General features: G+C 51.9%; 2 protein-coding genes across 9 annotated transcripts in view; one reads left to right on the top strand and one right to left on the bottom strand.

Annotated features, from left to right (window-relative positions):
- Window positions 1-11354, top strand: part of SMIM35 (small integral membrane protein 35) — a 73273-nt gene extending 61919 nt beyond the window's left edge. For 2 of the 7 annotated variants that reach the window (XM_070623231.1, XM_070623233.1), the window contains 3 exons: window positions 82-115; window positions 827-958; window positions 10807-11354. In XM_070623231.1, coding sequence (XP_070479332.1) covers window positions 82-115; window positions 827-926 — 134 coding nt within the window. In that variant the 3' untranslated portion in view covers window positions 927-958; window positions 10807-11354. Of the gene's footprint in view, window positions 1-81; window positions 116-826; window positions 959-1705; window positions 6585-7421; window positions 7491-10806 lie in introns of those variants that run through there. The other 5 variants (XR_011540880.1, XR_011540879.1, XR_011540881.1 and 2 more) reach the window with 5 other exon arrangements.
- A 2110-nt stretch (window positions 11355-13464) lies between these two features.
- Window positions 13465-25947, bottom strand: IL10RA (interleukin 10 receptor subunit alpha). Of its 2 annotated transcripts, none has more exons than XM_008513498.2 (7): window positions 25717-25947; window positions 23504-23618; window positions 22713-22897; window positions 21658-21821; window positions 20908-21058; window positions 19398-19519; window positions 13465-16272 (listed from the first exon to the last, which is right to left on the bottom strand). In XM_008513498.2, the coding sequence occupies exons 1-7, from the start codon at window positions 25781-25783 to the stop codon at window positions 15358-15360; spliced, it is 1719 nt and encodes a 572-aa protein (XP_008511720.1). In that variant the 5' UTR covers window positions 25784-25947; the 3' UTR covers window positions 13465-15357. The 2 variants fall into 2 exon arrangements, with proteins under 2 accessions (XP_008511720.1, XP_070479325.1); XM_070623224.1 differs by lacking the exon at window positions 25717-25947 and adding an exon at window positions 23832-24037.
- Between the last annotated feature and the right edge of the window lie 864 nt (window positions 25948-26811).

The following is a 26811-nucleotide window of genomic DNA, read 5'->3' as shown; positions in this document are numbered from 1 at the left end:
GGGGCACCAGATGTTCCCAGAAGGGTGATGGGCAGCTCTCCCTGGAGGTACTAACTCTCTCTTTTTGGACTGTCTTCCTAGGGCCTAATTTTGTCTTCAACTTGTACCAAATCCGGTGAGTAGATTCAAGGCAGATCTGGGTGTGGTGGGGCTGGGGGGTTAGGTATGCTTGAGAAACAATCAACGATACAGCCAAACTTACTGCTTCCCTCCCTGTCTCCTCTCCATGCCCCTAAGCAAACAAGAGAAAGCGAAGGAGCCATGGAATTTAGAAAGTTCCATGAATAAAAACTTGAACATGAACAGGACCATGTAAGACCCTGATGACTGTGATTCTCTTAACATTCACCCCCAGGCAGGGACCGTCCATCTGTTCATTCATTCATTCTCTCATCATTTATCATCTGCTCATCATTTATTCAGGAAGGATCTATTGCAGCAGGTCTTGTGGTATTAGTTTCTAAGGGTACAAAGATAACTCCGTCTTCAAGTATTTCGCTATCTATGGTGAACACAGGCCACCATATTGCAAATAATATAATCTCAGGCACAATATGGTATCAAAAGAGAGGAGCAAATGAAGACGGTCAGGGATTCAGGGAGCCGGAGTCAGAAAGTCCTCTTGGGTAAGTCATTTTATCCACTGTCTGCTGCAGGGTAGGCCCGATCCTTGTCTGGCCTGGGTGACTCTTATTCTGGAAGATAAGTCTGTGAGTCAGTGAGTCACTGCCAGGAAGGTCATCCCATGCTCTGGTCTAGGGTATTGGGAACCCAGGGAGAGTCCAGATTCTCAACCCCAATAACTTTATTGGATGATCTTTCTCAGGAACCTGAAGGAGCTGGAGATGGGTCCACCCTTTACCATCAGTGGCCACATCAGCAGCCCAGATGGTGTCTATATGAAGTTCTCCAACAGGCTTGTCTGAAGGGGAGCGCCAGCCTCTGGAGCCCTGGAAAGGTGAGTGGAAGGTTGGTGAGCTCCTCAGTGAGTCTGATGTCTCAGTAGGGTCCTCAGACAGTCCAGGCACCCGGGCCCAGCACCAAGGACTGCTTGGAACCCAGAGAGATGACTCAGTTCATCCTGAGCCTTCCAGGGTCCGGGTGCTAAAGAAGTTGATCTCAGGAGTGAAGGCTCAGGGTCAAGTTGATCTCAGGAGTGAAGGCTCAGGGTCATGCTGCCCCTGCCTCCTGCTAGTACTGGGCCCTTCCTTTTCCACTTGCCCACCAATCCATGTCCTGCCTTTCTTTCCTGGGGAGGTTCTATTTCTAATCATATGGAAGCTTCTAGAATAGAGCTTTCTATCCCAACCTCTTGCTCTGAGATGAGGGTTTCAGATAGCCACCCTCTCCAAGAAGTGTCACTCTAGAGCTTTGTTTCTGAACTTTCTAAGCTCAGGAGCCACCCCTGCTTCATGGCTGACTCACCCTTTGGTCACACCTTCCCTCCCCCTGCCTTCAAGCCCGTTCCTTCTCCGTATTGCAGTTGCTCTTTCTTGTCGAAACATTTTCTCCCTCCAGCCATCCCTCATAGACCCTCCGTTTCTCTCTCATTTCCTCCCCACAGAACACCACACTCAGCTTCTCCATGTGTTTCCCCCTCTGTCACTCTCCTCTTGCTCGGGAGAAGCCTAGCCAGATGAGAGGGTTTAGAGGAATCCTTCCTAAGCCTCACCTCTTTCTTACTCTCCCTTTTCTTCTTCTGCAGGAGGAGGCTCCTGGCTGACCACCTGCCCCTCTCGGGCTCCCCTGGGCTGCCTTCACCTCCCAGGGCCTTCAAGGCCTGGCCCCTTATTGTGGACAATGAGGCGTCTTCTCTGAGTACACCACCAGCCTATGGCACGAGAGTCCCCAGGAGAGTCAGGCCTCTGGGGACAGAGTCTGGCAGAGTAGCAGTGGCTTTCTCACAGAAGCAAAAGAGGCAGCCGTTCCCCAGAAAGGAAGGACTAGTTCCCAGGAAGCCCCTGAGTCTGTGGGAGGAATTCCATTTGCCCTGGAGAGCAAAGCCCTCCCAGCTCAGCCCAGTGTGGGCAGGGCCTGGAGACTCCAGAAGGGAGCTCTTCTTAGGGTCTCCCCAGTCACTTCCTCTTGCAGGGCTGACACCAGGGACCAGAAACCCAGTCATAACTTCAATAAGCAAAGTCCTGTGGGAATGGAGGTGATTGCAGACGCTGTTTTTAACCTTCCTACCAGAAGCCAACTTCCTCTAAGAGCTGAAGGCTGAGCTTAGGCCTTTGCTCTGCCTTGTGCCCATCTGCACTTGATTCTGGCTCTTACAACCCTCTCTCCCGACCCTGCCATGCCCTCCCACACCCCTGTCCACCACCTGGGTCTGTTTTCCCTGCTGCTAACCAGGCTCGATGGCTCCAAAACAATTTTGAGATCAGTGCTGAGAACAGTCTAGAAACATGTTCTTGTTTTTAGGCTCCTGTGATGGAGCGGGCATGGAGGAGAGGGGGCATGGGAGGGCTCTATCTCCCAGTGTTCTGCACTTCCTGTGCAAGGCCTGTGTTGTGATGGAGAAGGTGGACCGGAAGTGGTGGGAGTCGGGAGAGGAACCAGGGTTAGGCTGGAAAAAACAGATAACGCACAAGCGAGATCAAGAACCAAGTATAGCTTGGTGGACAGCAGAACAATTTGCCTTGTGAGTCATCACTTCTTCCTAGGATGTTTGCCTACTGGACCTGAGGCAGAGCCTGCAATGGGATGTCAGTTTAGTAGGCACCGAATGCAGAGTTGTTCAGTCCACAGACACTAAGTTCCTGGGGCAGCTGTGGATGGAGCAGGGCCTGAGAGGGGCCCTGCCACTGCTGAAACCTGCAGTTAGAACTACAGCCCCTGGTCTCCCTGCCAATGTCCTGGCAACAAGGCCAGCAAGACACAGGAGCCGGGAGAGTGACAGGCGAGGAGGAGAGAAGTCATGCTATTCGTCTTCCTGCCCTCTCTTTCCTGAGGCCTGGTTTCTTTCTTGCTTTGGGTTCTAGCAGGTTGCAGAGGAGGGAAGGAAGGAGAGGGCCTTACCAGCTCCTACCCCCTCACTTTCCGCCAGGGTCTGCGGGCCATTCTCCCAGCGTAGCCAGGCTCCGAGTTCATAAACCAAATCTCTGGCTTTGGAGGTCTTCAACTGGGCCCCAACTCTTCCATCCTCGAGTAGGTAGGGGTTTGCATCCCTTCCTTCCTTGAAGGTCTATTGGAGAGGAGGGGGAGGGGAGATGGGCTGACTTGGGCATCCTTCTTCGGATTTCAGTTCTAGGACCGGGCCCCATTTCTTAGCCCGTGGGGTGTTCCGCCTCAATAAAACTCTCGACTATGCCCTGCTCAGCATGGATACTGGATCTGCAGCCCATGCAGCGCTGCCCTAGGCCCCTGGAAGTGCTAAGGACTCAGAGGCCTTGGGGCAACTTGAAAGGAGGATAGGGCCCAAGGTCCAGGTGATCCTGGCCCCAGATTTGGTGGCTTCAGGTAAGGAGACATGGACAGCTGCTGAGGCCTGGGAGAACGGAGGGTATTTCCCATCCTTGGGAGCGGAACTGAGACTGGGCTACTTCCTCTTTTAGGGTCCTCTGACGTGTTCCTTGTCTCCTCTGCCTCCCCCTCCTTTTCCTGACCTCTGCAGTCCTACTGGCTAGCATAGTTTTCTTTACCCTTGGGCCCCAGGCCCCACCCTAAGTCTCTGCATGTTTCTGTCGAGGACTCTAAAGTGGCAGATTCTAGCTGGTTCAGAAATGATTAGGGAGCAGGCACCTAGAAATACGGCTACAGAGCTGGTTGGACAGGGCACTGGCTGGACACCCAGACCCGCGGCCATGCCAGGGCCTCCCCCAGAACCTCCCTCTCTTCCTCTTAACCATTTGTCATTCCCTGGGCCCCAAGAGCTGGGAGGGTGTCACAAGAGCCAGCAGTTCCATGGGCTGGCCACTCCCAGTCCCTCTGCAACCCACTTCCTCTTGGGTGCCTTTGCCAGGGCTGTTCTCCTGCCTGGAATGCCTCCTCCTTCCACCACACCACCCCTCCCTGCCACATCTCGTCTCCATGGTTGGCTCAAGTCTCACCTCTCCTGTGGCTTCCCTCAGGACTCCAGACTTGATGTCACCCATTTTGATCCTAATTGTAGATGGCCATACTTCCTCCATTTGTGCTTTTCCTCAACCAGGCTGAGCCCTTTGGGGACAGGGTTATGTCCCATAGGTCTTTGGTAACCACTAAAAGTGGAGCACAAAGGAGGTACTCAATAAATGCCTGCAGAGTAGAGAAGAAACACCCAATGTGACCACAGAAGGCTGCCTTGTCCTAGAGGAAGATGCCCAGGTGACCTGAGGAGGAGCAGAAACTACTTGCACAATACAGTCAACAAAATACAAGCCATTTCCATTCATGCTACTGCATCCTGAGCCTTGTGGCAGCCTTGTGGCAGCCTTGTGGCAGCCTTGTGGCATGGGAATTATTATTGGCCCCACTTTACATATGGGGAGACTGAGACTCTGAGGGGTGCCATGCTTCGCCTAAGGCTGTACAGCCAACCACTGATTGCATCGGAGCCCGAGGAGAATCTGAGGCCTCACAGATGCAGCCTGACCTCCGGGCTTAGTGGGATGAGGATTAAACACTGTGGAAGAGGCTCTGGTCTTGACCTGCCCTGCCATGCTGTGTGGCCACAGGCTAGGCACTTCACCACCCTGGGCCTATATTGCAGCATCTGGAAATTGAGGGATTGGACTACTTCTCCAGGGCTCCTCTCTTTTACCTAGAGGAGAAAAAGGGTCATATCTGTTTTTGTTTTTTGTTTAAAAAAAATTTCTGTATTCTAGCATTTAGTGTAGGACCTGGCACATATTAGGTATTCAATAAACAAAAGATACAAGTACCAAGTGCAGTTATAACTTTCTGACTTAGGAGGTGGCAGTGGAAAGGTGACTGTGGCAGTTCCTTTAGGCCCTGGATGGTCTAGGATCCTAAAAATTACTCAGCCTTTCGTTGACCTTGGGTAAGTCTGACCAGCATCCAAGACAATAAGTCTGGACCATTTCCAACCAAACCCTTCTTTACTAGGAAGGTGAAACACTCACGCTTGCTGAGCACGTATTAGTGCAGGGAGGGGCTCCATATGACCAGTCTCACTTCATCCTCACAGCCCCTCTAGGGAGGAAACAGAGGCTTAGGGTCCAATGAAATGATTTGCTTAGGGCTGGGCGAGAGTGTATTTTCTTTATAAGCCTGTGTCACCCACTTGTAGCCTCTGTCTAAGCCAGCAGCTTCCCCGAGCTCCCTGCCCCCAAGGAAGCAGGCTCCTTTCTCTGGTCTCTAATCTCTTCTCCAGGTGCCCAGATGTGGTGAGAAGGGCTTCTCAGATGCCTGGGCTCCCCAGGCCCTGTCCTCAGCTTTGAGCTTCTCACTGACCCATTCCTTGTTCTTCCTTTTATTTTTTATAGCCCCTTTGGCTTCCAAATCATCGAATTCTGCCCATTCTTTATGCCGGCTCCATTTTCACTTCCCCGGAGAGACTTCTTCAAGACCTGTGAATCTTTCTGGCTTCCATAACCTAATTATTGATTATTCCCTTGTATTCATTCACCCATGCAGCTTCTATAATATGCCAGGAACTGTGCTAGGCACTGTGGGGGAGCCCAGTCTCCCTTGAGATTAACCTTGCTCTCTCCTGTTTAATGGGTACTTCTTGCAGGCAAAATTCAGGTCTTCTACGTTTTCTGAGTTCTTTATGGTGCCTTGCACAGCTCTGGCCATAGCCAGGATTTCTCAGGAAGTTATGTTGAAGGATTCCTCAGTTTCTTCAGGGAACCTTGGGCTTTGCTTCATCCCTGGTCCTCTCCTGGGTGTTCTGAAAACCGCTTTGCTTTTCTCTTCCCATCCTCAATCAAGTTCAACCCTGTGATCATCATCAGATACAGTTCTGGAGACAGAGTACACACAGACAGTGACTTTTTCTATTTAAGGGATAACCTAAGGGATGGTCAAACCCATGAAGAGGCTGGGCAGCTGAGGAGGGGGCTCTGCTCTCCTGTAGGTCCTCTTTCAGTTGTAATGACCTTGCTCCATGCCGGTGGCCTTGGAGGGACCAGCATCTATGGTACCCCTCTCTCTGCTCCAGAGGTCTAAGAACCTCAAAGTAGGAGCAGATGGGAGTATCAATACTATATATTTTTAAAATGCTTAGTGATCAAAAACCATCTAGAAGTAGTGATATTTAAGCAGATCTGGTTCAAAACAGGAAGCCAGTGGCCTGGTGAATTTTCACACTTGGGGACCAGAAGTGAAAATGTTCTGCCTGCCCAGAGTAGCAACAGGCAGACAAAACAACAGGTGGGGCAGCACTGGAGGCCAAGGCCCTGGTGGACTCCCCGTCTCCTGGATTTTCACCTGCAGAGCCATCCCCCTCCCCAAAGCCTAGGCTGAGCTTTCTTATATACAAGCAGGGAGCCATTATGAGGGACATGGGTAGAAAATATAAGAAGTCTCATCTTCCATTCTAGCCCCAGCTGCTGATGAGCCCCAGGTGCCTTGTTTGTATAAGGCCACCGTTGGACTTGAAGATTTTGAGGTCCCTTCCAGCTGTGAGGCTATTTCAGAGCGTGGGTGACTTTAGTTCCACAGTGCTGGGGGTGGGGGGGGGAGGGGGGAGGAGCTAGGCGGAGACACCTGTGTGTGTGTGTGTGTGTGTGTGTGTGTGTGTGTGTGTCTAGTGTGTGTTCTGCAGAGGTGAGCCAAGGAGGAGAGGAATCCTGTCTTGTTCCCTGCTGTGTTCCCAGAGGGCCTGCCCATGGCGAGTACTCAATGAACGTTCGCTGAAGAAGTGAATGACTGCGTGTTGAATATTTTCACAGTCCTTTGCCTTTCCTCCTGACCACATCCCCTCACTTTAGGCTTCCTGTGTGATCTGTACCTGTGAGTCCTGACAACACCCAAGAGCTGTAGGGCAGAAATAGCAGGGCAGGGAACAATCATGGTAAAATATGACTAAGCTAAGAGGACAACAAAGTGGAAAATCAAATTTAAAATCAAATTTATGTACAGTCTGCTTTCTTCTTGGGTTAGTCTAATGTCGCCCAAGTATCCATTCAGCCTTAGGCTACCATTACCACCATTGCCATCTCACGTTTAGATATTATGTTTCTTCAACTTCTTTCAAGTGCTTTTCCTTGTGAGGATAATCCATTTGTTCATGCATTCGTTTATTCATCAAAAATTTACTGAGGACCTATACTGTGTGTTAAGCATTGGTTGGGTGTGAAGGATACAGAGAGAAACCAAGAGGAGTTTCTGCTCTTTAAGAGTTCACAGTGAAATAAGCACTGAATGTAGGACCTTCAGTGACAGCAACACGCCCAGGGCATTCATTCAATCACAGCAATATGCCTAGGGCATTTATGAGAGAAGTCAGATCGAAGATGACTCTCTCCATTTCACAGATGAGAAGACTGAGGCCCAGAGTTGACACGGCAGACTCGCGTCAAAAGAACAGATAGCGACTGAGCTGGGTGAGCCTGGAACCCGGGTCTCCTGAGGGCCAGTCCAGCCCAGCATTCTCTCCACTCCCTAGGTCTGTTGCCTCTTCCTGTTTGCCCTTAGGGCATGTCCAGACTAACAACCTTAACGTGGAAGCGTGTCCATTCAGCCTGAGTGGACTGACAGACACTCCCTCTGTGTGTATCCAGCTTTCTTCTTTCTATTCCATCATGCAACACATGCTTGTTCTCCTACGTGTGTTGTCTGTTTGCTTCAGGTTTGAACTCTTGGCTCAGATCTTAGAATCTCTCAAGTTTTGGGAAAGTCTCCCAACCTCACTTAGCATAATTTAATGAATCACGTATTTCACTCCTTTCAATTCAGTCCAACAAATATGGATTGAACACCCTAGCTGGGCCAAATGCCCCTTCTATGCACCGTGTAGACCCCTGTGCACACCTCCACCACAGCCTCACATCCTCTCAGCTCCACCTCTGATTCCAGCCAGTTTCGAGTGGGCTCCAACTTACTTTGTGCTGACAAGTCTTGTCTCCAGTGCCCTCTGCACGTCACTTGCTTTCAGCCCTGGCCTCTCCTGTTCTGGGGGAGCCCACAGAGCCCTGTGCACCAGCAGCTTGAGAGTGTAGAGGGGTCAACACCTATGGGGGAAGACTCAACGGGCAGAGTTTAAGAGCTGACGGATCCGGGCTTCTCCTGTCAGTGCTCAGGGGACAATTGGAAGAGGCCTCTATACACTCCAATGAGCATTCCAGTGGGATCAAGGCCCAGTTGCTCCCAGCATGACCAGCTTGATAACGTATCCATGTTTTGGCTTTTCCTTCTCTCCTGGTCACTCATGCTTGTTCCCTGATATTGCCTTCCAAATAAACTACTTGCCCACAAGTCCTTGAATCAGATTCTGCTTCTGGAGGAGCAACCTAGGTGAAGGCAGCACTTCCCACATTATGTTGTTAAGTCTTTATTCATTTATTTACTTGCTCGCCCATTCATTCAACAAATCCAAACTTAGTACTATATGCTCTAGGGTGTGGAATGGAGGAGTGATAAGTCCCTGCCTTCACAGATCTTATATTTTATTGGAGGAGACAGACTGTGAGCAAATAAACATACAAATAGATCATATAACCTCAAATAATGACAAGTGCTAAGGGAAAAAGCTGGGGCTAGAGAGGGAAGGAATGGAGATGAGGAGGATTCTTGGATAGGGCGGTCAGCAAAGATCTCTCCAAGGAGGCTCCACCTGAGCAGAGACTTGAATAAAATGAGGGAGGAATTCAGGAGAACAAAGACAGATGAGCTGAGGTGGGTATTAGCTTGAAGCAGAGTGGGCACGGAGCAGAGTGGAGGAGGTGTGTCGGGAGACTCAGCAGGTACCAGCTCGCTAGGATTATACCTCTCATTTGGACCAAGAGCAAAGGAGAGGGCTTTCAGCAGGGGCATACCACGACCTGAGTCGTATTTTATAAAGATCATGCTGGCTACTGCACTAGAATAAGTAGACTGCAAAAATCACGCTGTTAGACTAAGGGAGCAGGAGTGGAAGCAGAGCGACAGTGGTCCAGGTGAGAGATGATAATGGATTTGACTGAGGTGATAGCGTGGGGGTGGTGACAAGTGGTTGAATTCACCATACATTTGGAAGGTAGAGCTGATAGGACCTACCTGATGGATCAGATGTGGAGTGTGAAGGGATGACTCCCGGTTTTTGTCCTAAACAACTGGACAAATGGTTGTTTGCCATGGTGGTGCCATTTGCTCAGGAGGGGAAGACCCGGGGAGGAGTGAGTGTGTGGGGGAATCAAGAGTTCTGTTGGAGACATTACAATGTTGAGATGCACGCTAGACATCCAAATGGACCTGCTGAGGGGGCGGTAGAGTTCAGGGGAGAAGTCCTATCGGGATATTCGGAAGTCGTCAGCATCCAGATGGCATTTAAAGGGATGGAGTGGGTGATACCACCCAGGAGCAGTGGGGAGAGAAGAGTTGAGCTTAATAGAACAAGCAGCAAATCCTCACGTTATTCTCTAAAGGAGTCGCTCTCAAACTTTAGTGCATATGGGATTCATCTGCAACTTGATCACCTGTAACTTGTTTACTAAGCAGGTCCCTGGCAACTGGCATTCAGAAATTCTGGGCCTTGAGAAGCTTAGGAAGACAAGCTCCCCCAGGTGATTCTGCTACAGGTGATACTTTGAGAAACCGCCCTAGGAGATGGGTAGATGGGAGAGTGGGGAAGTGGAGGACGAGGAATATTGCCAGGTTGGGGTGACCAAGTAGCAGGATCCTGAAGATTGTTTCTGTTTTCTCCAGGGCCATTCATGAGGTCTTAACCTCCACCAACTCCTCCTTCGCTGTGCAGGCAGAGGTATATAGGTGTATACTCCCAGACCTTTGCCAATCATGCACCAGCCTGCACCTGGGATCCCCACCCACGCCCACTCCAGAGCGTACTAGCTCTGCAGATTGGTTGATTTACTAAAAACCCTCAGCTGCACCCTCGAGATGGGCTGTGATTGTCAAAGGAACAATATGGCACCAATGAGGCTCCTGGCTGGGGGGTCTGCAAGACAGGGCCAAGTACAGGCATGGCTCCTGTCACTCTAAGAGCAAAGGGATGGTAGCCTGCTTTTCCTCAAGACTGAAGGTCAGCCAGTGAATATTCTAACTGCGTATTGGCTGCAGGGGGGCTTAGTGGTATTCTTCACACCTGTGTCTTCATCTCCACACCCAAGACGTGGGCTCACCCATCAAGTGGGTCAGAGTGAGCACAAAGGCTTTCACATCTGAATCCTCAGCCCTGAGCCCTCACTTAGTGCCAGGCCTGCCTTGCCAACTGCTGGAAGGCCTTTTCCTTGGAAGACTTGTCATATCAAAGCCAGAGCTCCCCATCTCCCCACCCCCCTCTACCCACGTCTCCCTTTCACATGCATATTTCACTTTGCTCATCATCCACATTCCAATATGATTAGTCCTTGAGTCCTTCTGATTACTTCCTTCTTCCTTCACTCCAGCCTGCCGTGGAGTCTTGCCAATTCTCCCTTCAAAATGTCTTTTGAATCTGTCACTTTCTCTTTACTCCCACTGTCCCTGCTCAATATCGTCATTTGTATGGATTATCAGTTAAGCCTGTTGTGGACTGAATGCTTGTGTCCCAAATTCATCTGCTGAAACCCTAACCCCTAATGTGATGGTATTAGGAGGCGGGGCCTTTGGGAGGTGATTAGGGTTAGATGAGGTCATGAAGACATCATAAGATGTCATCATCAGAAAAAGAAGAGAGACCAGAGCACTCCCTCTCTCCTCCTTCTCTCCCTCCCTCTGCCACAGGAGGACAAAGGGAGAAGAGGGCCATTTGCAAGCCAGGAAGAGATCCCTCATCAAGAACTGAATCCTCTGGTGCCTTGATCTTGGACTCCCCAGCCTCCAGAACTGTGAGAAACAAATGTCTGCTGTTTATGCCACCCAGTCCACGGTATTCTATTATGGCGGCCCAAGCTGACTAGGACAGCCTCCTACTCAGTTTCTCTGCCTCTCACCTCCCTCCTTTGCGTGGAATGTTAGTTTCTTTCATGGCACTTATCACTGACTGTAATAATATAGTTGTTAGTCTGTTTATCAGCTTGATGTTCATCTTCATAACCAGATGGCCCCCTCCATGAAGCCGTGCCTCTTTTGTTCACCCCTCTGGACCCAGGGCTGAGTGCCATGCCTGGCACATAGTAGGTGCTTAATAGTATGCTTCTTGAAGAAATGAAATGCTGACTACAATACACGCCTCCAACCAGTCTCCCTGCATCCCGTCTTGTCCCTTCTGACTCATGCCTTACCCTTTGGCCAAGGTTATCTTTATAAAACACTAATTTCACCCTACCCAACCCTTCCTTGTCAGAGTGTTTATTGGGTCCCATGACCCTTTTCGACTGTTTGTGGGGAACTAGATGAAGCTAAGGTCAAGCTGATAGTGAGGAAAGGTGCTGTGGGTCATTAATAAAAATGCATCTAAATTGTGGATTTGCTTTAAAAGAACCCCCCAAACCCATGAGCACTACAGGAAGTGGATGAGTCATGCCTCCCACTAACCAGTGTCCTTTAGGTTGGGGCTTGATAAAATCAACCCCAACTGCTTGAACACAGTTACCAGGGTGCTGTCCCAGGTGGGCGCAGCCTGCAGCTCCCCTTCCTCTGCTGCTCACATGAGGGACTCTAACTTCCGCCCCCAGTGCAGCCTGGGCTCTGTGGGTGTGACCATTCTTAAGGATTGTGTGCATTCTGTGACGGGGTGTGCTTTGGGGGTGGGTGGGGAGGGACAGAGATCTTTTGGGTAAGACAAGGCAGACTCTTAGACTGCAGCTATTTACAAAGTTGGGAAAACACAGCTCAATAGAATTTCCTCTTCAGTCAATGTTGGCCCATTTCCTCTCTCTCCTTACTAAGAGGAAGTTCCATTAGCTCATAAAAACGCAAAATCACACATTCTTCAGCCTGGAAAAGCCCTTGAAGGAGGTTACTCAGTTTAAGAACAAATGGGACCTTCTCCTGGGGACTTTAATCTGAATTCTTGAGAAGTGTGGAAGTGTCTTACTGCCCGGCTGTTTGGAAGAACTCTCTCAATTTCTCCCACAGCCCCAGCTGTGCTGGGCAGTCAGACAGCAGCTTAAAAGCAGAGGAGACCCAGCACAAACTCCCACTCATCCTACAGAAGGGAAACAGGCACGGCCTGTACCAGAGCCCACAGCCTCGGACCCCACTCCCTCCTTCGGCTCCTCCATGTTTCGTCTCCTCCAACCAAACTGGCCCCAGTTCCTTGAGGATGATTCTTCTCGTTCTCTGAATCTTTATATTCGCCTCTCTGTCGTCTTCACCCAATCTACCTCAGGGGCCTTTTCCTTGGGACAGAAGCCATCTCTAACTCTCATTTCCAGGAAAAGGCGACCAACCCCACACCTTTTACCCATCAGGCATGGAGGCCGTGAGGGCAAAAGTCTGAGCAGGTCCTAAATGGTGTGATATTAGTCAGGTTCTCTGAAGACGATAGGATCAGCGCTTCCCCAGAACCCGGTATTTTCTGAGTGACAGGGGAGAGGCATCGCTGGAGAGGACACAGGGGAAAAGAGATGAGGTGTCCACGGTTACCTCCTCGAGGATCCAGGCTGGGATGAAGAACAAAGTACACCGGAGACTCAGACCACAGGCCCGGGGTTGGCTCCACCCGCTGGGCCGAGCTTGGAGAGAGTCAAACCCACGTGTGGCTTTTCGTGGAAGGAGCAGGCTGCTTTTAAGAGAATGCAGAGGCTTCTACACTTACGAGAAACACCCCAGGACACACCTCCAGGTCGAGGGGAACGGGTGGTGGCGCTCCCGGGAGGTCTGGTTTGCTGTCTTTCCAGAAGGGAGGGGCTTCCAGGGTCTCCTTTCCGAATTGTCAGAATTCACATCCAAAACACTGTGTTACGCTTCCCACCGTTTCCTTTTCAGTGGCTGAAAGAACCCCTTTTACTCTTTCATTTACATACATTTTCACGATCTCTTTCATTATATCACATACTCTTTACATACTTCTTTACGTTCATTACATACTCTTTCAGCAATTTCCTATAGACGTTTTCATTCTCTCTTTCGTTTTCACCCATTTCCAAGAAAAACTGTCCATCTCCCTTTACAATTTTAAAAGCTGACGACAGCTATTTATGCACGGACCATCACATGCCTGGCACCATGTTAAACTCTTTACACATGATCTCATTTAAACATCCCGGGAGGAATTATTATTCGCATTTTATAGACAAGGAAACGAACTTAGAGAGGGTAAGTAATTTGCCCAAGGTCACAGACCCTATACCTGAGTCTGCCTGATGTGGGTCTGAGTCCTTGGTCCTGTTACCTTAAAGTGACACCACACATTTATTCATTATCATCCTTAATGATCAACGGCTTGAGTCCTCCACCAGCCACTGTGTCACCAGAAATCTGACTGGTTTCACAAGATTCCTGTGGTCCTAACAATTTATTGGATAAAAACTATACATCATTCATTTACAGAGCTTTGTGTTCAAGGTACATTCACATCCATGTCCTCAATGGAACCTAACGTCCCTATGAATGGAACAAGTCAGGTTTTACAGATGAGGAAACTGAGGCTCCTCAGTGTACAGATGAGAAAACAGATAAGGAAAAGTGACTGTCCCAAGGTCACCCAATGTAAGAAACAGTGGAGTCAGAACTAGAACTCCCAGGCTCTTGAAATACCCAGAATTCTTTCACTGTGCTATGCTGCCTCTCCAATAAATAAATGAACAAAATAAATAAGTAAAGCTTCCCAGGGAACCCAGAGGAGTCCTCCCGCCGGCCTCAGTCTCCAGGGGGAGTTGTCATTGGACTGGCACCCAAGAACTCCTGGGCAGAGTGCAAGGGGTTCGGGCGGGATTTTCTGGGCAGGAATGTCTATTCTCAGAATGCCACAGAAAAATGCAGGGTCATGTGACGACTCTGGGGAGCCTGCCCCAGGCCTGTCACTCCCCCCAGCTTCCTCGCCCGTGGATTGTAAACTGGCTTTGAAGACAGATTCCAAAGTGACCACGGGGAGCAGGACCTGCCCCTGCCCCCCGTTCTGGGCTGTGTCTGGACGCTCTCTTAGCATGATGCCATGCTGAGATCTGGGAGTCTGCAGCCTGAGAAAGCAGCTGGCTTTGCTCAGACATGGGTTCCGGAGTTCACTTTCTCCCAGCTCAGAGTCAGAGAGGGTTGGCAATGACACCCCACAGGACAGCTTGGTTAATATCCAGCATGGAGGGCCCCTTATTTCACAGGTGGAGTAACTGAGGCCCTTTGAGAAGTGGCTGGACCAGGGTCGCACAGCTGAACACTGAGAGCAGGGATCCCAGCCCAGTGCCCTGTCCTACGGGTCTGTAGCTGAACATTAGCAGCAAACACAAGCGCAGGTCCCAACCGCAACCTTCTGGGGCAGCTGAGCTGGTGCCCAAGCCCAGAGGCTGTCTGAAGAGTTCTGACCAATACAGACAACCATGGTTTCTCTGGTACTGTCAGCAAGATGGTGGGGGCAGCAGGGTGGGGATAGTGAGTGGCTTGGCCACGGAAAGTGCCCCAGTGGAATGCTGCTCTATTTGCTGGAAAGAGGGAGCTGTCTGCAGATGGACACGAGACATCCCCAGAGGGACCAGTTCTGAGCCCAGAGTCCCCTTCTGGGTCTCAGCTTTCTTTGTCCCCCTGTGGCTCCATAATGATGGCTGACTGACTAACTCCGTGACCAGGACAGACACACCTTAAGATCTCCCATGACAAGCTCCCCGCCTGGGAGGGAGCTCCTCCCTGCAACCACCCCAGGCTGATGGTCAGCTCTGACCCTCCCAGAGGTCAAACTTGGTCTCTGCTCCCTCCTCTCCCGCTAGAAATGCCTCCTGCAGCAAGTCCCTGAGGTCCCCATCCTCCCAGCCCTCCATCCTGCTGGAGGGCTTGACACACGGCTGGCCTAAGGGGGAGGCCTGGGTCTGAGCTGACTTCAGCCTGGCGGCCTCACCACAACTCCAGAAAACACCGCGATTCCCCTGAGCAAATAATCCTTTATGAAACAGGAAGAGTCGCAAGGAGGGAGGCGGTCTCTGCCCTGCCTTCTCAGCTCTGCCGGAGTCTGCAGGACCCTGTCTGCAAAACAGGTCAGTGCCACCCACACGGCCTGCACCGGTTTAGCAAGAGAGCCTCTCCTGCTCCAGGCACCTTCGCCAGCTCTGCCAGGCCTGCTAGGGCTGGCCCCACTGGGCTTGCGGAACGGTGCCCACACTGGCCTATGTTTCACTGCTGACCCCTGGGGCCCCTCCTCCTGGTCCCCGGATGGCTGAAATCAACAGCAGTCCTTAGCCCAAGTCACTCAATCGAGTGCAGGCTAGAGATGAGTGGCAGGGTGACAAGGTCCGAGTCCAATGTGCCCAGGAGACCGCCCGGGGCTGCCACAGGTTCCAGAGGGGCGAGATCATGGGCAAAGCTCCAGTCAGACATTTCGGGGTCACCATAGCTGGCGAAGCCCAGGAGTGACCATTCCTCATTTGGTGGGTTCCACTGTCCAGCTGGGGCCCCTGAGGCAGCGAGAGTCACTCCTGGGGGCTCCTGTTTCAAATAGCCCTTGGCCAGCGCTGGTGGAGGCCAGCCTGCCTCGGCATCCAGGCACGTCCTGAATTCGGGGCCAAGGCCATCTGTTGAGGAGGACCCTTCCTCCAGGCAGCCTGCCTCCTCCTCTGTGCATCTGGTCTGCCTCAGGTAGCCCTGGAATGCCACCGCAGCTGGGTCTTCTTCCCCAGACACCTCAGGCCCCGGGGAACCGACATGGCCCAAGGCTGAGCCATCCCGTGCCTCCCCAGGACGTCCCTCGGAGTTTTGGACTAGGCCAATGCCACTGTCATCCTGGCCCTGGCTGTTGTTCTCCTGCGGCTCCCAGTTGAGCCCCGTGCCAGGACTCAGGCTGGGCTCCTGCAAGCAGATCCCGCTGTCCGTGCTGTTGCTGCTGCCGCTACTGCCACTGTTCTCCAGCTCCGGGGGCGCTCCCTTTCCCAGAGTCTCCCCCGCCTGGGGGTGGGGGGCAGGGAGGAGGAAGTGGGGCTCTTCAGTCTGCAGGGATGGCTTGGCACTGCCAAAGCCACTGTCCGTGCTGCCGTGCAGCTCCGAGTTCCTCAGCTCAGGGGACACCTTGGGGAAGGCCTCCTCGTCCAGGGGATGGATGACATCACGGGTCTCTGGGCAGGGAAGCTGGCTGATCAGGCTGAAGGGACCGGGCTTCTCGAAGACCTGGAGAGGAGAGAGCAGAGTGAGGCAGACGGAGGGCCACCTGCAGGAACCACCCCAGGGCTGCCAGGTGAGGCCACGGGTCCAGGAGGTGCTGCTCCAACAGAGGGGACCACAGAGCTGGGTTACTCTGTCACTTGCTCTTTTTGTTTATTTCAGAATCGAGTTTTTCTCCTAATTCTCAGTTTGGCTAAGGTTTCCCAGAAGCCTGTATTCTCGGAGCCCAGGTGGAGTTACAGGCAGGATGGGCGCCCACAGGCGACAGTGCATGTTCTCAGGCGGCTCCCTCGGTGATCCTTTTCACACCTGAGAGCAGGCTGGACCCATCCAGATCCATCTGAAAAGCGTTTCCTACTTTTCTGGCTATGAGCCAGAATAAGAAATGTGTCACATCATAACTCGTATATAACAGCCCGTAAATATATAACTCATATATAAATAACTGAAATCAGCTTCACAAAATAATACTTATCGTTACTACTCTGTACCATGATCTAATCTAATCTGACCTATTTTATTCTATTCTATCCCTTCCTATCTGTTTCATTTTTTAAAATGCTAGATGTGAGATGACAGATTAATTCCTCCACTCCCTGAGTTCTGACTCATACAAACACAGGGTGGCTGTAGTGTAGGGGAGTGGAACAAGCACAGAACCAGCAGCTGAGGAGGACCTGCTCCCCATTAACTGCCAACGGTCCCAGGGAAGTCATTTAACACTTGCTCCTTTGCCCCAGCCCTACTGGTGTTCCTTCTTTTCCAGAGCACATCAGTGCAGTGCTGCCTCAGGGCCTTTGCACTTGCTACTCCTTCTGGTTGGAATACTCTTCTCTCAGCGCTTTGTAGAGCCGTGTTCTTCTTATCATCCAGGTCTCAGTAAAGATGTCACCTCCTCAGAGACCTTCCCGATCACCCTGGCTAAAGCAGTACTCCAGATACTCCACATGAACCTAGTTTACTTCTTCCTAGCACTTAGTTCCTGGCATTACTTTTTAATTTGTTTTCACTTCCCTCCCCCTCTCCTCACCAACACACACATACACATACAATCATTCCCCACCCCCCAACATAATACAAGCTCCTTGATGGAAGTTGCTATCTAGACTTGTTCACCACTCTGTTCCCAGAGCTTAACCGAGCTAACACACTGGAAGCACTCATAAAGTTTGTTGACTGACTTACTGCCTTACTGTAGCACATCTGCCCTCATTCCCTTTGTATGTGATGACTCTAATGTGACTCTTATTGGTTGAATGCCTATTAATATTACATAGCTGGGTGATTAAGGATGTGTATGCTGGAGCCAGACTTCAAGAGTTCAAATGCCTGCTCTGCCTCTTATCAGCTGTTCACCTTGGCCAGTTATTTATCCTTTCTGGCTTTTAGTTCCTCACCTGTAAAATGGAAATAATAACAGTCCCCGCCTCCTCGTGTTGTGATTAACACACATAAGGTGCTTAAACAATAGAAAGCGCCTGGTACACAGACAGCACTCAATAAATATTGATAAACGGAATTTTACTCCCGAATAATTCTCTAAGGAAGTATTATTATCTCTGTCTCCTGGAGCAGAAGACTGAGCATCAGAAAGGTTAAATGACTTGCCCAAAGTCACACAGCAGCAAAGAACAAACCTGGAATTTGTACTCAACTGTCCTGATCTGAAATCTCCACTTGTCCAATAATATTTACTTTGATAAATTGATGAAAGATCAGATCAAACCAGCTAACGAATGAGAACAACCCAATAAACGTGAAGTGCTCTGTGCACTATACATTATTCATACACTTAGTGATGGCCACGATCATCAGATGAAAGGAATCGGGCTGTATTTATCTTGAGGAGGAAAAAACTCTCGAGGACAACTCAGTTCTGTCCTCTAAACGTACAGAAGGAACAACCAATCAGAGGTTGCTTGCCATCTCCTTTGGCATTTTTGCATCTGTGTCTATTTCACTGGTTTACATATTAAAGTTAATAGCTTATACACGGGCCGCCCACCAGGCTGTGATCAAGCCCCTTGGGACTGGGGGCCACATTTATCAGCTTCTTCCCGCACCACATTTTGCACGTCGTAGGTGATCAATAGCTGCAGCTCAGCTGCCACCTCGCTCACTCTCTCCCTAGATGCTTCTCCTGATGCCTGACTAAGAATCTCCCATCCAGGGTGCCAGGAACAGCTGGCTCCCCGCTCTGCTTTCTAGCTATCCGTCCCTGAGGGCGGGCGCCACGCACACTCATCTCTAACCCTCCCCACGGGACCGGCTCTGGGCCCCGCATGCAGAATGTGCTCCAAGTGCTTGCTCAACAGGCCGACGCAGACGTGTCTGTGGAACTGAACCTCCCCAGAGCACCAAGCACAGAGAAGGACTTAGACACAGGGAAGAGCTTTAGGATCCGCGAAGGCTGTGGGGGGCACTGTGCCCAGTGTCCTTGTCCCACCTCTCTACTCAGGGCCCTGCAGCTAGGAACACGGTGCTCTCTTGCTTGGACAGAGGCCTAATCAGGCCAGGCAATGCCACTGCTCTCATCTCCCTGACTCCCCTCTTCCTGGAGTTCTTACTCAAAAGAATTTCAGAGGGTCTATGTCTTTCTCTTATTTTTCCTAGAAAGTTGTAAAATAATCATTGTATCTGCCTCAGAAGCACGAGTACACAGGGGCAGGTCCATGGCCATTTGTTAGTACAGTCATGTGCTGCGTAAGGATGTTGCGGTCAATGACGGGTCACATGCACGCCAGCAGTCCCAGGAGATTAGCACCACACGGCCTAGGGGTGTAGCAGACCATGCCATCGAGGCCTGTGTGCAAACACTGTATGACGCTCACACGACGACGAAATCACGCATGTCTCAGTGTGTTCCTGTTGTTAAGTGACATGTGACTGTAAATAGTAACAAAATGACATGTGGGGGTTTCGGACTACTGTGTTTTATCTGGGCCACTAGGAGGTCACTTCCTCAGCACCGGGCTCTGAGTTCAAGTCCTCCCTCCATTCCCAGGGCGCCTGAGGAAGGTGCCTCCGGATCCCGTCAGGCTGAGGGAATGGACTGTCTGGAGGGAGCTCCCTGCCTTCCAGAGTGCTGGTGCGGCTGGAGGATGGGGCCGTGGCCTCGCTGTGAGACTCACCAGGACGGCGGGCAGCTTCCCCCGGCGCCGCACATACAGCTGCAGGGCCAGGCAGTAGGCCAGGAGTCCACAGAGCAGCAGGAAGAAGGCGAAGAAGATGCTGAAGTTGGTCGCAGTGAAATCTGCAGGCCCAGAGAGAGGCGTTTGTGGCCTGGCACACGGGACGTGGAGGGATGGTCCCCAGAGATCCTGTGGCCACTCTCAGGATCCACTCCGTGAGCGGCCCAGGTGACTCCCAGCCTACCTCTAGGCCACAACTCTAGATGTATCTGGGTTCTCGGGAATCTTGGCACAGCAGGCAAGTACAGATGCTTCAGCAGCCAGACCTGGGTTCAAATCCCAGCTCCGCCACTTACTAGCTGAGAAGCTGTGGACAAATTACTCAGCCTCTCTGAGCCTCAGTCTCCTCATCTATAAAATGGGAAAAATAATAGTGCCTCCCACATAAGATGGCTGTGAAGTACACAGCTCTTATCATTTACCAAATCCTTTACTTATGTTATCTGATCCTTATAACAACCGTAGGAAGTAAACACCATTAGCATCCCTATTTTTATAGATCAGGATCCCGAGGGCCAGAGAAGTTAAGTAACTTACCCAGGGTCATATATCTCATAAGTGGTAAATCTGAGATTTGAACCCAGAGCTGTACACAAAACTATTTCTTATATCTGTGAGTGGATGCTGAAAAAGTTCTTAAGGCTGCTGACGCACAGGTGGTGCCCTCCTCTGCTTAAATGAGGGTGAGGCTTCAATGACAATGAGCTCGGGAGGGTCCTTCATTAGCTGAAATGTACTGGAGAAATGTTGGTGTCACCCTGGTCTGTGCTGGACTCTGCCCACCCTGGACCGGGCACTCCCAGCCTGGGCACAACTGTCAGTAGGATTTACCAGGCACTTGTCCTGAGTTACTAGTTACAGCTTCCTCTGGACACACCCTGTCTCCCCAGCCAGACTGTAAGATCCTTGTGGGCAGGACCGTGGCCTTCACATCCTATATCCTCTCTCTTCCCTCCCCTTCCTAGCACCCGGCTGGGAGCCATTATTTGTTGAGTCTGGCAGCCGTGGTAAGCAGTCAGCTCAGTTCTGCTTCCTCTGAGAGGGAGGGAGGGTAAGGAGATGGCCCTTTGTGCCCCCAGCTCCAAGGGGCCACAGCAGAGGAATGTAATAAACAGGAACTGACACACAGCTGACTGACAGTGGCAGGCGGGGGAGGGCGACATCCTGGAAAGCGCAGTTGTGCTGGAGTGGAGGCACCTGCAGAATCAGGAGACCTGGCTCTGCCACTGTGCCCTAGGAAGTGGCTTGTAAGCACCGAGCCTCCATTCCCTCATCTCTAAAATGGGACAATAGGAGCGCTCTCACAGGGCTGCGTGAGGATGGAGAGCTGTGTGTGTGGGGGTGCCCAGCCAGGGCCTGGCACCGGCAGCGCTTGATGGATGCTTTTCGGATTGTGCAAGGCCCTTCCTGCCTCCCTCCCCGGCCCGGACAACAGCCCTGACTGACTCACACTGTGGGGTGACCACGATGCACTCCTCCTTCGACCACTCCCCCTGGTTCAGTCGGGAGGTGTAGGACGGCTTGACCCGGACACAGAACTCTCCCACCTTTCCAGGGGCTGGGAAGCTGAAGTTTTCATGTTTTACCTTCTTGCTTATCAACTGAAACGAAAACAACAGCAGCAATAAACAAAAGCTCCTGCTTCACGGCAGGAGAAGCGGGAGGGGCCTCTAGAGATGATGGAGGGCAACCCCCATCAGTGTTCTTTTTCTAAGATAACAAACGCTGTGTGATCAATGCAGCCCCGGATCTCTGTGATTATCATGGTTTATGATGTATTAAAAAGAGAAAAGGAAGTGTTTTACGGATCAGGAGGCCTTCCCAGAAGGGGCAGGCATCAACCGTGGTAGAAAGAAAGAAGACAGATTTTGCAGATTCTAGATCTCCCACTGATGGGGGCGCCCTGGGGCAATTACATCGCCTCGGAGCCTCACTTCCCCATCGATAAAATGGAATAAAACATCCACCGGTGATTGGATTGGAAACAATAGTTCTCCGGTGGTGCCTGACACCTGGTAGGCAGGAGTACAAGTTTGAGGACTGAAGTCAGCCCAACCCCCTCCCCGGCCCCCACGCCCTCCCTCTACTCTGCAGCAAAGTCCCCCAGGGGCACGCAAAAGGCACTGCCAGCCTAGGGGACAGGAGAGCCCAGGGAGCCAGGCCCCGCTTGTTACTGAAGTGGCCTTGGGGAATCCCATACCGTACGCTGTCCCTTGCGAATCTCAACCTCATACTCTCGGAAGTTAGGGAAGATGCTTTCGTATGTGTCGCCTGGAAGGGCCACCTCGGGCCTGGGAGGCTGGATCGTTCCCAGGATGATGCCCTTGTGCATCTCTAGCTTCACGCCACCAACTGTCAGAGTCACTGGAAGAGGAGGCAAAATCATGAGGCCTGCCTGTTGGGGAGGGCCTGGACCCCCAGCCCATGCCTGGCCTTCAGGGTCAAGCTTTACCCATCCTAAAACTGGGGCCACAGGTTTCCCAACCTGGCAGAACATAATGACTTCCTGGGGAGCTCATTAAAATTACAGATGCCCCAGGCCCACTTAAGACACAGTGAATCTGAATGTTTGAAGCTAGGTCCTAGAAACATCTATTTCAGACACACTCCCCAGGTAATGTTTCTGCAGCCGGCTGAGACCTGGCCACGGGCAGCCACTTTGAGCCAATGATCTAGACCACCAGTTCTGACGGAATTCTGCAGAGCAGGCTTGCCACACACACAGAGCACGGTCAACCCCAATCTGGAGAATGGAAGAATACCATCAGGTGTGGAGCCTATCCTTTTCTTTTATTCTGGCAAAAAGAGACTCCCAGCTTTTCTTCAGTAGCACTTCCCTGCTTCGAAGTCCCACATCCTGACTCCTGGGAGTTCATCCCTAAAATGCGGACGACCTGATCCCAGTTCTGCCTACTGCTTGCCATCCTATACTGAGTGCTTACGGATTCACTTCCTCTCCTGGAACCCTACAAGTACACAGGCCTGGCCCTTGTGACTCAGCTGCCCCAAGTCACCCCAAGACTTGTCTTCTGTAGGATAAAGAACTCCAGTTCCCTTTTAAATCTTGCAATTTCACTATTTTCACCCAAACTTTCTCCAAAGTCCTAACTCAGGCTTGTTTGGGCAACTAGGTCCCCCTGCCACAAAGCCAGGCTGATGTGTTCTCTGTGGGAACAGAGAGAAAAGTCTAGAATAGAGCTTCTGGCTAGAAGATACCCCAAAAGCCATGTTCTAGGCCCAGGCAAGGAAAAGCACCTTCATCCACAGTGAAGCGGGTGTTGCTGAGGGTCCAGGTGGAATGCTGGCTTCCATCCACTGCCCGGACTTTGGCTCGGTAACCATCGCTGTGGTACAGGTCCAGGGTCACCATGGTGAGATCACAGGACAGCGCCAGGGTCTGGTTACAGCTGGGGACAGACTTCCAGCGCTCTTCTCCATACCTGGCGAGATATCAGGGTGGGCACTGGTAGAGGAACTCGTGCTCAAGCCCACCTCCTTTAAGAGGGAAGGAAGAGGCCAGGGGAGAGAGCTCCCATGACGGTAGAGCCCTCAAGGTATTTCTTCCAGTTCAGAGTATCCAGTTGCACGGGGATCTCCCTTGGTTCTGGGACCCTCTAACAATTTCTCTGTGGTCTAGAAGACTCTTAGATTGGAATACGAGTAGCTCAAATCCCAACTCCTCCAGGAAGACTTGCTCTTCCCTGTAGCACAGCCTAATTTCTCCCTTCTTCCCACTCCATTTGCAGTCGGCAGGGGTTCCTCATGCACCAACGACATTATGGATGCTTTCTCTCTTTTTCTAATAAGACAGAAAAGTCCTGAGGGGAAAGACAATACCCCAGCTTGCTCACTCCAGAGCTCCCAGCACACTGATCAGAACCTGTGAGAATCAATCAACACTTGTCAACCCATAGATATGCGCCAGGGGCCTTCCTGGCATCACTTCAGTAACAAGGCAGGTATCTTCCGGGTGCCAGGGGAGTGGAAGGGGAGGCATTCACCCCTTCCCTCCCTCCCTTCCTTTCTCCATCCTCCCTTTTCCTTACCTCATGAGCTCCACTTCATAATAGGTGCTCTCAGACTGATTTGGGATGGGCATCCAGCGGAGGATGTGGTGGAAAAATTTTGCTTCAAACCACACAGATGGAGGGCTGGGCAGTTCTGTCCCCAAGAAGAAGGGTGTCAGTACCAGAGCTCACGGAGCCCACTCCCCAGAGATGAAGATGATGATGGTAATGGTGGCAAGCATCCTAACAACTCCCATTTATTGAGTACTTTACTATGAGTTGAGCTCTCTGCTAAGTACTTGACGTATATCGTCTCATTTAATTATCGCAACCGCCTACAAGGGAGGGTTTATCACCCCAATTTTACCCAAGAAGAAATGAAGTCTCAGAGAGGTTAAGTGATTGCCCAAGGTCAATGGGGCAGAGGGAGCCTTGAATCCAGATGTGTCTGATTCCAGAGCTGGTGCTGTGTCCTGAGATCATTGTGCTGACGGTGATCAGAAGCAGAAGTGGTGGCTGAGAAGAGCCCAGCGGGGTCTGACGCATCCCAGGTGGGAAGGCAGGCGCTGAGGGCTAAGGGACGTCCACATGAGCTCTCAGACGAGCCCAGTCCCTGCTTCTGCCCCTCCCTGGCCCTGCTCTAGCCCCCACCCACGGCTTGCCCCCATCCCCACACCTGCTCCCCACCCTGGCCCCAGGCAAGGCCTCTCTCCGGAGGTCTTTGGGTACACAGATACTCTGTTTGTTGGCATCTGCCTGTTCCTCTTCACAGGTCTCCTGATCTAACCCAAGCTGAGAGCTTGCTCCATTCCCCAGCTTCTAGAAGGGCTTTACATATAGTCAGATGCCCAGCCTCTGGCTGGGTAAGGACAGCCAGAATGAAGCAGCTCTGATTCTGGGCTGGGCTAGGACATTTCCACAAAGAGCTAGCACGCTTGGCTCCAAGGTGAGATACTAAATACCACCACCTATTTTCAATCCTGGCTCCCCCTCCCTCCCAACACACACCATTCACCACAGGAAACGCCAACTTCAGGAGTCTCAAACCAACACGTGCCAGTGTGACTTGGGCAAATTACTTAACCTTGCTGAACTTGTTCTCAAGTGTAAGAATGCAATAAATGCACCTACTTTAAGAATCTTGCGATCAAGTGCAATGAAGTAGGTCAGGGCCCATACCCACAGTCAGTTCCTCTTCTCTCCTCCTTGATCCCTTAATGTTCTTCCTTCTGACGGTGACTCTCCCAGGCTTCTCCCGTTCTTTGACTTCTCATCACCTCTCTAATAATGCATCTTTTTTTGACTGTCATTCTCACATAGAAAGCATATCTGCCTCTGCCCCTGGCTTTCTTTCTTATACTGTCTTTGATCCTCAAGTCTGTGTCTCGATTTCAAAACATCAGATGGAAAGTGAAAAATGTAGTGGGTCTTTGTGGTGTTTGGGCTGCACATCCCTAGTCAGCTCCCGGTCATGTGAACGGCTGGCTGCGGGTTTTACTTCGTATTCTGGCGTCATGCAGAAGCGGTTTCAGTGCCTGCTCTCCTGCCCCTGCTCCCGGTCCCTCCACCTCCTGGCCCTTTCATTCTCTCTCTCCAGGGTTTACTCCTCTCAGTTACAGAAACTTTCCAGGATAGCTGGCTGTGTTAGGAGACTGGGCTGAGAGGTAGGAGGAGGGAAGCAGATGGCGGTGGAAGTGCATTAGGGGCTAAAGAAGGAGCAGAGATGATCAGATGGGGGTGATGGGTGTTAGTGGGGGAAAAGAGCTGGGATGGGGATGAGATGGCACCGGGCAAAAACAGGTTAATTGGAGGGCCAAGGGAAGGTAGAGTCAGAGAGGGGGTCAAAGTCATTCCCCAGGGTGACAAGCAGATCGATCATCTGAACTAGAACAAAAATCCAGAGGTAACTTTATGACTCGCCCACGGACCATGAGAGTGTGTGTATGTGTGGGGGGGTCATTTAACTTCTCTATCCACCCTGCTCCCTCCCCCAATCAATCTCAGCCTCTTCCACTTCCACAACCAGAGAGCCTGAGATCCAGGCTTGCCAGAATAAGGGGGATTCGGGGAGGAGGCAGATAATGAGCGCCCCTCTCCCCAGAGGCCCAGACACAAGGGGTTCTCCAGGGGACACAGAACTTTAATGGGGGGTGACGACGAGCGGGAGTCGGTTCCGGCCACCCACACAGCCCAGCCGGTGGGCGCGGAGAGGGCAGGGCAGGGCAGGGTAGGGCCGGGCCCGGGAGCCTTACCGTGAGCGCGGGGGCCGAGGCGCAGGCTGAGGAGCGCCGTGAGCGGCACTAGCAGGCGCGGCAGCATCCTGGGCGCGCCGCATCCTCCGGGGCCGGAGCCGGGCCGCGCGCCTCTAGCCACGGCTCGGCGGCGGGACTGCTACTGAGAGCTCCGGCTGCCTCCCTGCCCGCACCCTGCGAGACTGACGTCAAGGGGGGCAGGGCCTCGAAACGCCCCGCCCCCGAGGCAGCTGCGTCTGGGAGCCCGTGCCGGGCGGGGAACCCGCAGCACCGGGCAGACCGCCAGGCTGATGGCGAGGATGCAGGGGCAGGGCGGGTGCACGACTGTCAGGACGGGCGCGGGGCTCTGGCCAATTCTTCCCCTCCCCGCCCCGCTGCGCCCCCAGTGTGATCGGGTGAAAGCGGTCTGTCTGTGTAGCCTGGAGAAGTGTGCATGTGTGCGTGTGTGTGTGTGTGTGTGTGTGTGTTTGGGGTGCAGGTGGCGAGCGACAGCCTTGCCCGTTTGGGTTTGGAAGGTGGGGCGAGGGAGGTCAGAGCTGATTTTACCGGACCGAGTAGGGTTGGGATTGGAACTGTGGCCGCGGCAGCTGGGATTTGGGGAAGAAAACGGTCCCAGGCGCTCCGGGGAGGTGTGCGAGGGCACGTGTGTGAGTCCTGGTGTGGCCCTAGTACCTCGGTGGAGGGCTCTGAGCTAACCAGACGTACAGTAGGCAGTTCTCTACCTGACAACGTTTTTGGAGGGGTGCCCACGACATCTCCCCGCCCCTTTTGGTTTCCCTCGTTTGCCTAAAATCTCACGTTTAGAGCTATTTTTACTGCTGGGTAATAGCACTCCTCGAGAACTGGGTAGCACGTTATCAGTCACTCGTACCTCCGTGTCACTTGGCTCATCTGAGACTTCACTCCAGGTGCACCGAAGATGTAAAGACGTGGGAAACAAACCGCTTCACTTTCGTTGACGTGATACCTGCTTCAGAGTACCTGCGTGTACTGGGGGCTGGGGGTCCCAAACTGTTTCTGAAGGTCTCCATCGGGGCGAGAAAGACTCACCTTTTGATGCTGGTCAGTGAGGGTCAGCGATGCCCCCGATGCCTG

The sequence above is a fragment of the Equus przewalskii genome, chromosome 6 (assembly GCF_037783145.1).
Source record: "Equus przewalskii isolate Varuska chromosome 6, EquPr2, whole genome shotgun sequence".
Lineage (NCBI taxonomy): Eukaryota > Metazoa > Chordata > Mammalia > Perissodactyla > Equidae > Equus > Equus przewalskii.
Note: the sequence above shows the minus strand (reverse complement) of the source record. Positions and strands in the feature narration are given on the sequence as shown.